This window comes from Erithacus rubecula (assembly GCF_903797595.1).
Source record: "Erithacus rubecula genome assembly, chromosome: 21".
Lineage (NCBI taxonomy): Eukaryota > Metazoa > Chordata > Aves > Passeriformes > Muscicapidae > Erithacus > Erithacus rubecula.
The window spans coordinates 201,175-214,427 of record NC_136673.1 but is presented as its reverse complement, the minus strand read 5'-3'; the positions used below and the strand labels follow the sequence as shown (position 1 = coordinate 214,427).

The window sequence follows — 13,253 nt, the reverse complement described above, 5'->3', positions numbered from 1 at the left end:
CCATCCTGTCCCCAGCTCTGCCACAGCTGGGCTGAAAGGGGTTTCTGCTTTACAGATTCTGCTTAATGAATTTTCCCATGCAGGCACTAACTTCTTTTTACAGAATTTTGTGACGATACTCAAATTCTTCTTAAGTAGTGTTTATTCTGTTTACTCAAATGAAGCCCAACTGTTTCCCCTGGGAACTTCCTGCAGCTTTCTCCCTGGATGAAATTGACTCTTTTAACATGAAAACATAGTTAATTTAAACTTTAATGGCCTTTGCTAACAAAATTTGGATTAAAACCTGAGTCAAGATTTTCAGCACTCTAGATAGCAACAAGTTTATGACTCAGGTCTTATTATGTCTGAGGGGCTTTTCAGCTTGTGGTAAAAGAAAATCCTGCTTCCAGGCCATTCCATGCTTTATGGTGAGTGAAATGCTGTAGTCTTCTGGTAGCAACAGAAACAGTCCACACTCATATGTCCTGTACAGAAGAAGAGCAGATGGACCTGGTGATATCAGCTCCTGCACGTCCTTTCCTCATGTAAAACTACAACACTTATAATAGAGAAGTACTTTTTCTTCCTACTCTTGCCTGGAACTGTTAAACTGACCTTGCTGCTCAACATCAGTATTTGGCAAATAGGAGGTCAAATAATTTTTGAGAGTTTTATTTCATCCCTTAAAGGATGTGACAAACAACTAGGCATATATTGGTCCAGTATTCTCTTGGACATCTGGGGAATTTGGGAGAGACGCGGTAGATCCCAAAACTGGAAACACAGCCAACAGAAGCATACTGTGAATCTTGTTGAGAAGTTCCTAAGCTACACATTTCACTTTAGAACTAAAAATAATAAAATAATAAATAATAATAAATAACAAAATAATTTAAACATGCCAGTTTTCAGGTTCAAGGATAGTGGCTTCTCTGGAGACAGTCTGGACAAGTCACACTTTGATGCCTCATTAAGTTCAGAGGAAAGGCAGAAAAAGGCAAGGAAAGCATTTTGTCCAATAGTCAAGTCCACCTTATTCCCATTGTATTGCAGAACCCACTCCACCCCATTTCAAAGTGAAAGAAAAGAGACACTGCTGTAAAGTGCACAGACTCAAACCTGATTTAATACTGGAACAGACTCATGCACCTATCATGAGAGATGTATAAATGCCAAGCTTACAATAGTGCACACAGTGCACTGTAACATGGTATATGTCCAGATATAGATAAAATAGATTTTTTTTTTTAATACAAATGAGAAAAAACATACAGATACTCTCTATTCCAAAATTCTAAATTTTGGTCATTGCGTGTTTTTTTTTATGATTGAGCCAATATCCAGCAAAATTAGATTTAGTGTCCTTGCTTCTTATGAAATTACACAGAGGCTGCTGCTTTATTCCTCTCCAGGACAGTAAAAAGCAATAAAATTCTTGCAGATTTCGACAGCAGGCAATTCAATAAAAGGCTATGTATATTTTATAAGTACAATAAAGACGAGTCTATAGCTGGATCATAAATGGGGGTTTGGTTGGTTAGTTTGTTTTCTGCATGCATCAGTGTTGGAGTCTATTTTCTAAACAGGATGGTCTCAGCACACAGCCACCCCTTTTTGGGGAGAAGCAGAATGAAATTTATATTTTTATAATGTATTATTTAAGCTTTGCTCAAGGGATTTTGCAATGTGTGTCTGTTTAAAATTTAAAGGTGTTGTGGAACTGACTACTTTTCTGTTCTTGATGAGTGCTATAAAATTTTACAATTTTTTTGTTACCTTGTAAAGTGTATCTGTCTTATCATTGCAGCATTCACTTTTTTATGAACAAAAAATAAATATTTGATACACACATCATTATTTCTTAGACTTCCATCAATGTTCACTGTTTTTTTGATTCTTCACTAATATGATGGGGAGATTAACAGACTGTTGAGTGAGCATTTAGTGACAGTGTCTGTCTGCTGAAATACAAAATTTTATACAAATGTAAAACCAAAACAGACAACATACAAATTATCCACCTTACATAATTACAGCTGTATCATTTTTTTCTTCTCACTTAGAGAAAGAAATTTTAAAACTATGTAGAAACTGATTAGCAATCTGTGGCATTGAACCTGAAATTTTCTAGAGAAGGAAACTTTTCTATGTAACTACACAGAATCCAGTTTGCCTGTCTGAGTAGCTTGGTAGTTAAAGTCTGACTCACAGCAATGCATAATCAGTCATCTTACTAGATGTACTGAGAATACAAGTGTTCAGAATATATGAACACTCTGGGACAGACCTACAGACATATTTTCACCACCAGAGTGAAGCTATGCACTGTGTCCTCACAGAACTGTAGAACCTTGTCATGCAAGAACTGCAGAAAGCTTTTGTTTGCCAACACAAGGTGATGCACACTATCCCCATCTCAAAATCCAAACAATTATGCTTTGGAAAGACACCTGTGTCAGCCTATCAAATGTCAAGAAAAAATTCCCTTTCAGCTTACTCATTAGAACATTGTATTTCTTTTTATAACAGAAAAGGCATGAAACTCACTGCCTTAAAAATAAATTGAATGAATTGCAGCAGGGAGTACAGAGGAGTTAAAAAAACATACTATAATAATAAAGCATTCAAGGGAGAAAAATTATGGTCTCTAAGCTTAGATGAATGATCATTCATGAATTTGACCCAAACTTCCATAACCTCAGGAAAAAGTAAAACATACAAACATTAGTTAATGCTGTTTCCATTTGCTTCCTTTGTAAAACATGAATTTTGATTTAATAAACTAGCCTTGACCCTGCAGCCCTGCTCCTGCAGTCAGTCTTATCACATGAAGACTGCAGAACTGATCACTTGAAGGAAATCCAAAAGGTTTTTCATGCCACACTCATGTTTAATCATAATTGGCACTGTGGTAGATTTTACCTTTAAAAGTGTGAATTTTTTTCTTTGAAGAAAATGCTGGAAAGCAGAAAAAGATAGCAAAAGTAGCAGAAATAGGTAGTAAAAGTAGCTGTTAATTCCTCAAATCCTGGAAAGTAAACCTTTACAGGAACTCACGGCACAAGAGTTCCCATGCTAATTTGAGAAGCGCTCTCTGTCTCTTAGCCATATAGAACGATTTATTCTGTATTTCAAATAATAATCACATATGATTCATGCCACAATGCCCTTATCCCACTTATTCCATCCACTAAGTGTGCTGCAGCCAGCTGCCATGTCTTGCATCCCTTTTTCCACAAATATTTGTGCAGGAACATCCTTTGTTTATTCATTACTCAGTCCTGCAGAATCCTGACTCTTAACGGGGACTGCCAGCCCTAATTCAATATAAATGCTGAGCCAATATAATATTCCAAATCTTTCACTGACGGTGTTATGACAAAAAAAGCAAGGTTGTATATATTCTGTAAACTTGAAGAAAATTCAAGTCTTCATGACTGGCAAAGGATCAGGCGGGATGGAGGACAATGCTTTATTATCAGTCCTGTGGAAGATGCTGCATCACATAAATGTAGAAATTCATCTTAGCAAAGAATTTAGTAGCTTCCAAAATCATGAGAGACAAAGTGTTGGTCTGGTTTGCAGCTCTCCACCATGATCTCAGAATCCTACTCCATACCAGATGGTTCCCATTCCAGTTGGCTTCTATCAGACACAGCAGAGATGGAGAGATGCACCTCAAAGCAAGCAGGGGAGAGGAGTCTGGCAGGTGAAAAATCATCAGCACCATTTTAGCACAGAAGGCAGCAGAAGCTTTCAAGACTCACTGAGATCCTAGTTTACAGTGTGACCTTGACATTAGCTGGGATCTCCTCAAAAGTGAGATATGCTGCTGTGCCAATATTCCTGCTGGGCAGCTGTGCTGTCCTAGCCAGAGGATGAGGCCTGGAGTCAGGTACCAATCGTGTGTGTGTGTGTCTTTTGACTCTTTACAGAAATCTCTCATTCAAAAAGTGGAGCACCTGGTTTCTTTCCTGTCCAAAGGCTTTTAGGGAAAGCGACCTAGCAGACCAAGCAAGGCGAGGAGTTGATCGGATGGCAGTCTGCAGTGAAAATCCACAACACCTTCCCACAAAAGTGCTTTGTGCAATCAGTCGTGGTGCAAGTCAGCCTTTGTGAGGCTATCCCTGAACAATTCCCCCACCAGCAGTGCTGAACCCCTGCACCAGGAGCACTGGCCCTTACTCCTCTTGTCTCCTGAACGTAAACCAGGGCAGCCACTGCTGCTGCTCATGCCACTGCACGTGGAGCTGAGTTCTCTTCTCTTCTGGGTTGATTCCACATCTACTTTATAAATATTTATTTAATAATTATTAAAATGAGTAATAAATTATTCACTTTTTGCAACACTTTGCACTTTTACTGTGGGATCACACTTTTCTCCACACAGGCCAAGTTTTTATCAGGGTTCCTATTAATGTAGGGAGGAATGTACTTAATATGTGAATGTCCACTATGAGACCTGAAAATATAGGCAATGGACCAAATATTGTTCACATACAGTAGTTGCTAAAACTAGGGATGGCTTCTGTCTACTTCAGCTCCCATGGAACAGACTGCTGTCCCTTCTACCCCAGGGTTTTAGCACGTTCCCTTGCTCCAGTTTTTCACAGAAAACCTCTCTGGCTTTATGCTCAGAGTGCACTGGGTCCACCCAGTCCACCATAATTCCTGATGTTTGTGTTGACTATTTGTTGTTAACGTTTTATGCCTTAGTAAATAGTTAATACTCTTGGCTGTTTGTCCCTTACCCTGTCGCAGGACCCGCTCTGGTACCTCCACTGCCCCCTCCAAAATATTGTAGAACACCAAGTGCTCACCGCTCAGTGATAAAACCCCTAAAAACAACGGGCCATGCAACAACTAGGACTAAAACATGGTACTTCCAGGTGGTGAAAACAGTGGAGAAGATGGAATCACCAGCCGGAGCTTTTTGGCCTCGTGGGCATGAGACAAGGCCGCGATCCCGACTCGGGACCCTGGCGCGGGCGGGAGGCTCCGGTGGGCTCTGCAGAACGGATCCTTTTCTCCTTGGCGCTGTCCCGCGGAAACTGCGGCCGTGTGCGCGACCCCTCGGGTTCCCCGTCCGAAGCTGCCCTTTAATGAAGGCTTTAAAAAGGAGCCGGTGTCCTGGCTCATTGATTTCGTCAGGTGTCTGTGTGGAACACTCGGGCTGAGCTGGCGCCTGCCGAGGACAGCGGGCTCAGCTGTGTTTGTGCTGGGCCCCTCCTGGCGGGGCCCGCAGCGGCGCTCAGAGCCGCCCGGGCAGCGGCTGCGTGTGGGCAGCGGAGCGGAGCGGAGCCCGGCCCGGGGAGCTCAGCCCGGACCGGCCCGGGGAGCCCGGCCCGGGGAGCTCGGTCCGGAGGGCTCGGCTCGGCTCGGCCCGGCTCGGCTCGGCCCGGCTCGGCTCGGCTCGGCTCGGCTCGGCTCGGCTCAGCTCGGCTCGGCCCGCACGGAGCGCTCCGGTCACACACACGCGCTCCCTACTGCGGCCAGCAGGGGGCGCCGCCGCCTCGGGTGAGGGCCCCACTGCGGGCAGCGAGTGACGGGCAGGGTCGTCGTCACGTGACCGGGACGCGGAAGTGTCCGCAGGAAGGAGGGGCAGCACTTCCGGTGCGGGCCGGGGCGGGCGCGGGCAGGGCCGGGCCGACACCGACACCGGCAGCGGCAGCGGCAGCGGCAGCGGCAGCGCCCCGCTATGAGAGAGACGCCGCCAGCCGCAGGTGAGACGCTGGCCCTGGCGGCCCCCGGGCCCGCTGCGCGGCTCCGCGCTGGGGCGGGGCGGCGTGCGAGGCCTTCCCACGCCCCGCGCCCGCGGGTCTCGCGCTCTTGCGGGGCCGGGTCCGTGTCCGGGTCCCCGCCGGCAGCGGGGGCGCTGCGGCCGGGGCTGCGGGGCCTGCCCCTGCGCGCCGCCGCCATCCCCGGCCCGGCGCCGCCAGGGTGACCCGCAGCCTGCGGGACAGGGCCGGGAACTCCGGACACTGTTTGTTACAAACAGCGGCACTCGGGAGCCGCTGAAATGCGCTGCTGTGTTCTACTCGGTGCTCCAGCACAGACACTATCACTTTTATTTTTGTTATTAATTCAACTGGAAGGACTTTGTTCTTTATCGGTTTGGAGTAAAAGTGCAAAAAAAGGTTGTAGAAAGAGAGAGTGAAACCCTCGAAAACCAGTTTGCTTCACTTGCATAGCTTTGCTAATTGAAAATATTTTGCTTACATTTTGTCTGCATGAGAATTTAAAATGAAAAAAAAGTCTGCTATGATCTGGAAATGTTTTTGTGGTGACATGCTGAAAGGGGACAGTTTAGATTACCAGTAATTGCATATAAGTTGTACAGGCATCTGTCTTTAAATTTCAGTTGAACATCTTCTGGAGGCCTATTTTTTTTGTCGGCAAGCGTTGAAGAATAGAATCTTAAATCTGAGAATATTCTGAAGGGAGGTAAGGAACTGCAAATGTATAAGCAAATCTGATTGTTTCAAAAATTGGATGTAGTATACACAAAGTATAAGATAACTTGAAATACTGAAACAATTATGTTAAATTGTTTAAAGCAAAGTGGTAAGAAAAATTAACAATTGAATTGGAAGGTGTGGTATTCCGTTGCTCACTGGAAAAGTATGGGTAGCTAATTCTGGTTTGGAGAGGGTTGGTGTTTTGAGGAAATTTAAAGGTGATCTTCTCTGATTATGTGGGGGGCAACTTCATGGAACTTGACGAAGGAAACCACTTGCTGCCCCATGCCTCTGCAAGAATCCCTTAGCACCCAATTTAAACATTATCTAGTAGAAAAATTGCACAGGTTTAACTTACTCAAGCAGTTAATGTTGGTCATTCATAGTGGCATGTAAATTTCTGTCATTTCTAATTACAATAACGTGTAAATTTATCTCAGATTCAATTTAAGGTTTCAAGTATGCATTTGAAAAAGTAGTATTACTGCTTGAAAGACTTAACATTGGAGTAAAACATCTAGATCATGTGAGAATACAGATGTGAAAACCTGGGGGCTCTTAGCTAAGATTCTGGCTTGTAATTATGTTGTTACAAATGCAGGCAGTTTTCAGGCAGGAAAAGTTTTGTGCAGCAAAGGTATCAATTTCTTGATTGACATTTTAAGTTCTGTATGATTTCCCTGAAAGGAACATTATGACCCTAACACTAACCCAAATATCTGAATAAGCTTAGAATTAAAAACTCTACAAGCTGTTGCTGTTGCACCTTTCAGTTAATAAAACAATAGGGAAATGCATGAGAAGGGTCCTAAGCCTCATTCTTAGTGGGGTTCTGCCTGTGCTTCCAGTGTTATCCTGTGAGTTGATAGAGTTGCTTTTGAAAATTGATTTCAAGTGAAATATTTCATGAGTAAAATGGTGTTTGTTGGGGGATCAATGAAATTATTTTGTTGGCATTTGAAATACAGAATCTTTCATATGCTGGTACAAACTCCTGGAGTTAGAACTCTGCAGTATAATTCCATGAAATAATGGTTTCGTTAGCCTAAACTCATGTTTGAAATGCTTAGTCTATCCCAACTGGATAACTTGCTGTTTATAGATCCTCTTGGAGAGAAGAAACACAACAAAATTTGCTGGCATAGCAATTTATGGCCTTAGTACAGCTTTCAGAAGAGAGAAATGAGGTGGCTTGAGAGAAATACAGCAGTGGCAAAAGGTTCCAGAAGATGTTGAGTTCCATGTGAGTCTGTTAAGAAAAAAGAAAAAGAATAGAAGAAAATGGAAAGGTCAGTACTTGACCAAGCAGAATTTCTAATTTTTTTTTTTTTTTTTTCCAGCACAACACTAAATTTGTAATGAAATGGAGTCTGGGTCAAACTCCTTTCGAGTGGAATTTCCAGATTTTTCTAGCACCATTTTGCAGAAGTTAAACCAACAGCGCCAGCAAGGACAATTATGTGATGTGTCCATTGTGGTTCAGGGCCATCTCTTCAGAGCCCATAAAGCTGTTCTTGCAGCTAGTTCACCTTACTTCTGTGATCAGGTTCTCCTGAAAAACAGCAGGCGAATAGTCCTGCCTGATGTGATGAATCCCAGAGTATTTGAAAACATCCTTCTGTCTACCTACACCGGCCGACTGGTCATGCCTGCGCCAGAAATTGTTAGTTATCTGACAGCTGCAAGTTTCCTTCAGATGTGGCATGTAGTGGATAAGTGCACGGAAGTGCTTGAGGGAAACCCAACAGTTCTGTGTCAGAAGATGAATCATGGCAGTGACCATCAGTCCCCAAGCAGCAGTAGCTACAATGGCCTTGTTGAAACCTTTGAACTTGGCTCTGGAGGACAGACAGAATTCCACAAAGTGCAGGAACTAAGGGATGGTGAAAATGAAGAAGAGAGCTCTAAAGATGAACTGTCGTGTCAGCTGGCAGAACACGAGTACCTTCCCAGTAATTCTTCAACAGAACACGACAGACTCAGTACTGGAATGACCAGTCAGGATGGGGAAGAGGGAACTAGTGATAGTGCAGAGTACCAGTATAGCAGACCAATGTACAGCAAACCCAGCATCATGTCTCACAAGCGGTGGATCCACGTGAAGCCAGAAAGGTTTGAACAGGACTGTGAAGGTGTTGATAATCCTTATGATGAGCACCAAGTTTCTGAATCCATGAATGCCATCCAGGCAGATCACTCCATTCAGTCTTCAGGCGTTGAAGATTTTCACATAGGTGACAAAAAGATGGAAACAGAATTTGATGAACAGGCAGATGAAAGCAATTATGATGAACAAGTTGACTTCTATGGCTCATCTATGGAAGAATTTTCTGGTGAAAGGGCAGATGGAAATTTAGGTGCTCACAGACAGGATCTTATGATGGCAGCAGGCTACGGTGAGAGCATTGACATGGCTGGTGGCATTAAAGAGGAAACGTCTCTCACTGGGTTCTCCCACGCCGACAAGCTCTACCCGTGTCAGTGTGGAAAAAGCTTCACACACAAAAGTCAGAGAGATCGGCATATGAGTATGCACCTTGGTCTTCGACCTTATGGCTGTGGTGTCTGTGGTAAGAAATTCAAAATGAAACACCATCTTGTAGGCCATATGAAAATTCACACAGGCATAAAACCGTATGAGTGTAACATCTGTGGGAAAAGATTCATGTGGCGGGACAGTTTTCATCGGCATGTGACCTCCTGTGCCAAGTCCTATCAGGCTACTAAAACTGAGCAGAGTACTACTGAGATGAACTAAGACATCAGTGCTTACATTTGTTTAGTAGAGTAAGAAAAATAACCTAATCATGCAAATAATGTCTGGTACTTGCTATTGTACATTCTCAAAAAAGTTTTAATGACTATGCTAGTATAAACCCATCATATGTATTTTGCTTCCTGCAATATTACTTCAGTGTGTGAAGTGCTTGTGGTTAATCTGAAGGGTGCCTGGAAAATGAGATTGATTGTAATTACAGCAGTGTTTAGAAGCTGTCTTGTGTTTCTAAGCCATTTAAATTCACAGTAAAACTCAGATCTAAATTGACAAAAATCCGGAAAATACTTAGATGAACCAGAAATTCAGGTAGCACTCCTTATTAGAAAACTAAGATGACCAAGCTGGGTTATACCATTCACATTTAAATGAAGAAAAAAGAGAGAATTGCACCTCAAGGTGAAGACTGCAAATGTACTTACCATGAATCATTGGGTAGTGTGCATCATTCAGTAGCCTTTGTTGTATTGCTTAATGAAAGGCAGTGCTAAAGGTGGTTTGGCTTTCCTTTATCCATCTTCTGGGTTTTTTAATTTATCTTCAGTAAAACAAATGTCTAATTTTGTGCTGATTTCTACTTAGTCTGTAATGCACTTACAGTTTATCACTATATAAACTTCAGTATATATTAAGTATACTTTGTCCTTGCTCTTCTAGGGTCTAATGTTGTATGATTCTTGACTTCATTAGATTTTAATTACTACATTGTGAGAGCTTCTAGAAGTGTGTGTAATAAGTATGTCTTATTAAAAAAATATATATATACCAACAAAAAGTAAGATGTAACATTTGGAACTTAGTCAAAATATCAAATACTTAAAGTGTAAATTTCTGTTCAAATTTTTGTGACTTACTACAGTAGCAAGTACCAAACTCTGGATTCATGAACTGACTTGTTATTGGTACAAAAACTTCTTTGATAACTTTTATTTAGTTTTAGAAACCTGCTTTAGGAAAATGACATAGTCATTGATAGGTATTTATACTTTTAATTCTTTGCTATTTGAATAGTAAGACCTATAATACAGATTCTTGGTACTGAACTACTGTGACTGGTGATTACAATCAGAGTTGTTTACTTCCTCAAATGAAATTGTTTGTGGAAAAAAGTAGGAAGTTTGTGATTTGGATCTTCTAATGGTACTACAGAACATGGTGCTACCATGCTTATGTCTGAAGTTGGGATTTTTGGTGGGAAAATGACACTTGTTTTTTGTTGGGATGAGGATCTATGTGTGGGGCTCTCATTCATGGAGATAGAATGTGTAGTTCTAAGGGATGCTGTCAGCTCTGCAGATTGACTAAAGGCATCAGTTATAAAGGTGAAAACAGAATTTTGGGGTTGAAAGCTTAATGCAATCCAATGCAAAAGTGTTTCCTAGAAAGCAAAAGCTTCTTAGTAGCTTACTGAAATATAAAAAGGAAAGAGCCTTTAGAACATACATAGAATATAATAGAAAGAGGTGATATCCAAGTACAGTGCTGTTCACATGGGGAAAAAGTTAACCAGCATTAAAGACCTAAGCCTGTCTGGCCCTAATTTCTGCATCAGACACTGCTGTGTGCAGGATAATGTACTGGAACAGATGGTCCTGTATGGTGAAGCAAAACTACACAAAGATTATTACACTTTAGATTCTTTTTTGAACTCCCAGTTGCAAATTGTCTTAAGATATAACTGAACTGTGTCCTGAAAATGAATGTCTGCTGCAAACTGAGGGTTTTCTACTCAGTGCGCTGTAATTACTGTAATTTCTTTACTGGCATTCTACTTATAAACCCTTTTGTTTTTTTTAAGAGGCTCTTAATAATTAACCTTCTAATACTTCAAATATTTTTTCATATGGAATTTTGTTAAGGCAGGTGTTCCCAAGTACAATGAACCCATTGCTGGCAATGGGCACAGATGATCAGCACCACGGCGTTCCTGTTCTTGGCACTAATTAAACTCTACAAATACCATGGTTTCCATGGTTAATCTTTGTGATCGAGGTACTGAAACAGGGATTTTGCTCACTAACACTGTAACCTGCTTAATGTATAGAAGCACTTTGTATTTAAACAAAACAAAGCAAAAAAAAAAAACCAAAAAAACCACAAAAACCAAAACAAACAAAAAAACCCCCAGTTATTAAAAAACAAACCATAAAACTTTATAAGTATGTTTTTTAAACTCAGAAATTATATTCCCTCTATGGTTTGTTTACATACTGCTAACACTGTCCTTTTTAATACTAAAAAATACTATAATGCTTGCCTGTTTACATGAGAGTAGAGGAAAGGGTTCTTGCACTTGGCCCTATTTTTCCATTCTCCAAGGCCTTACCACATACATGGTGTCATTTCTGCAAGTACCATGGTCACATTTGAAGGAAGGCATTAGAATCATAGAATGGTTTGGGTTGGAAGGTCATCTGCTTCCACCCCCTCCCATAGGCATGGACACTTTCAGCTGGGCCAGGTTGCTCAGAGCCCCATCCAGCCTGGCCTTGAACGTGTCCAGGTCTTTATTCTCATACTCATGTCAAGAATGATCTTGTATGTTACATTAATTCTCAGCCCCTTTCCAATTGTCATTTTAGTTTTGCATAAAAAGGATAATGGTGCCTCTTCCTATTTAACCTTAAAAAAGGCTGGACAGAAACACCAGTCTGAAAACTGTGGTTATTAAAAAAAAAAAAAAAAAAAAAAAAAAGTCGAACTCAAACCACCCTACAGAGCTGCCAGCAAAACTGTTTCTTTTACCAGCTTGGAATGACTTTTATATGGGATATTTCAAGGTTTAACATTACTTCTATTTGCAGTTAGATTACTTTGAAATAAAGCTTTAAAATCAAATGTACTGCGAGAGACACTTTAAAGATTTTATAACAGGTTCAGTAGATCATATTATAGAACCATGTCCTTTTCTTAATGACTTAGCATGAATAGTAACTTTTTAGTATTTGCCTCTTGCTGTTTTACCCCATATTATGGCATTGTCTTGAAAGTCCCACAAATGTTGCTCCACAAATTTTGTAACACTTGGCTTTCTGCTTTTAATTTACATGAAACTAATTGATTGCAGGAAAATACTGATCAGATTGTCATGAGATCAAGTTGAGAAGATTGATGATTTAAGGACAGCTTGAGATATGTCTAAAATCCTTACTTTTGCACGTCACAGGTGAAACAGTTGTCTTGTGGTGTTTTTTGTGAACTCAGTTTATTGCCCTTTGTCAAACTTCTAATTGCCTTCCAATTACCATCAGGTACTGGGGGGGAGGGGGGGGAAGATGAAAAATTACTCAAACCATCTTCCTCAGGTTCAGCTGAAGTCTAACACCTCTTCTCCCTGCCTTTGTAGTCTCAGTTTCCCTTGCTTTCACCTTCAGTAAGGTGATGGGTCACACAGGAGGTTGGGGTCATATGCACCCTTCCTTGTCTGATGCTTTTCATTTCTTAGTGGGTGTCCACTGGTGGTGATACTGGGCCACAATCCCTTCAGGGACGTGTCTGTTCCAGCTCAGTTCTGTGCACCTCAGTTATTCCAGAGGTGTACCTGCTCTGGCAGGGCTCAGCTGTAGGCCAGAGTCCTCTTGGAAGCAAATCTCCTCAGGCAGGGAGTGTGTCCTTCTGTGAGTATGTCTGAACATGTTCTCAGTGGCTTCCTCAGGTGTTCTCCCGAGAGCAGCTCTTCAGTTTCCCCACGTTCCCAGGAGCATCTTCTCCATGTGTCTCCCTGCACCTCCTGGTAGAGCTGCCACTCTTCCTTGGGTGTGTTGAAGCAGAAGCATTATGTGCACCTCTGGTTGAGATTTTGGCTCGCAGTGGATTGTTCACACCCATTTTTTGTGCAGGCTGAACTTCTTTTGACTAGCACAGGGCAGCTCACAGTCCCTAGCCACGGGTCATCCCTGCAGTCCCTGCCCTGGTGGCCAGTGCAGTTGAACATAGCAAGCCAAGACAGACACACAGACGCAGCTTCTGTCAAGCTCCTGATCTTTGCTAATGGAGTGGTCTTGTTCAAGGTACGAAAAATTATTTCTTGTTTGTGG

The 13,253-nt window shown here is 41.9% G+C and overlaps 1 protein-coding gene across 3 annotated transcripts; it reads left to right on the top strand.

Moving 5' to 3' along the window:
* Nucleotides 1-5,570: 5,570 nt before the first annotated feature.
* On the top strand, nt 5,571-12,237 carry ZBTB43 (zinc finger and BTB domain containing 43). 3 transcript variants are annotated; one of them, XM_079324376.1, is made up of 3 exons: nt 5,623-5,705; nt 6,344-6,426; nt 7,781-11,342. In XM_079324376.1, exon 3 carries the CDS (start codon nt 7,804-7,806, stop codon nt 9,196-9,198), a length of 1,395 nt encoding a protein of 464 aa, XP_079180502.1. In that variant the 5' UTR covers nt 5,623-5,705; nt 6,344-6,426; nt 7,781-7,803; the 3' UTR covers nt 9,199-11,342. The 3 variants fall into 3 exon arrangements, with proteins under 3 accessions (XP_079180501.1, XP_079180502.1, XP_079180503.1); XM_079324375.1 differs by lacking the exon at nt 6,344-6,426 and having other exon boundaries at nt 5,571-5,705; nt 7,781-12,237; XM_079324377.1 differs by lacking the exons at nt 5,623-5,705; nt 6,344-6,426 and adding an exon at nt 6,682-7,683.
* The last annotated feature ends 1,016 nt before the right edge of the window (nt 12,238-13,253 follow it).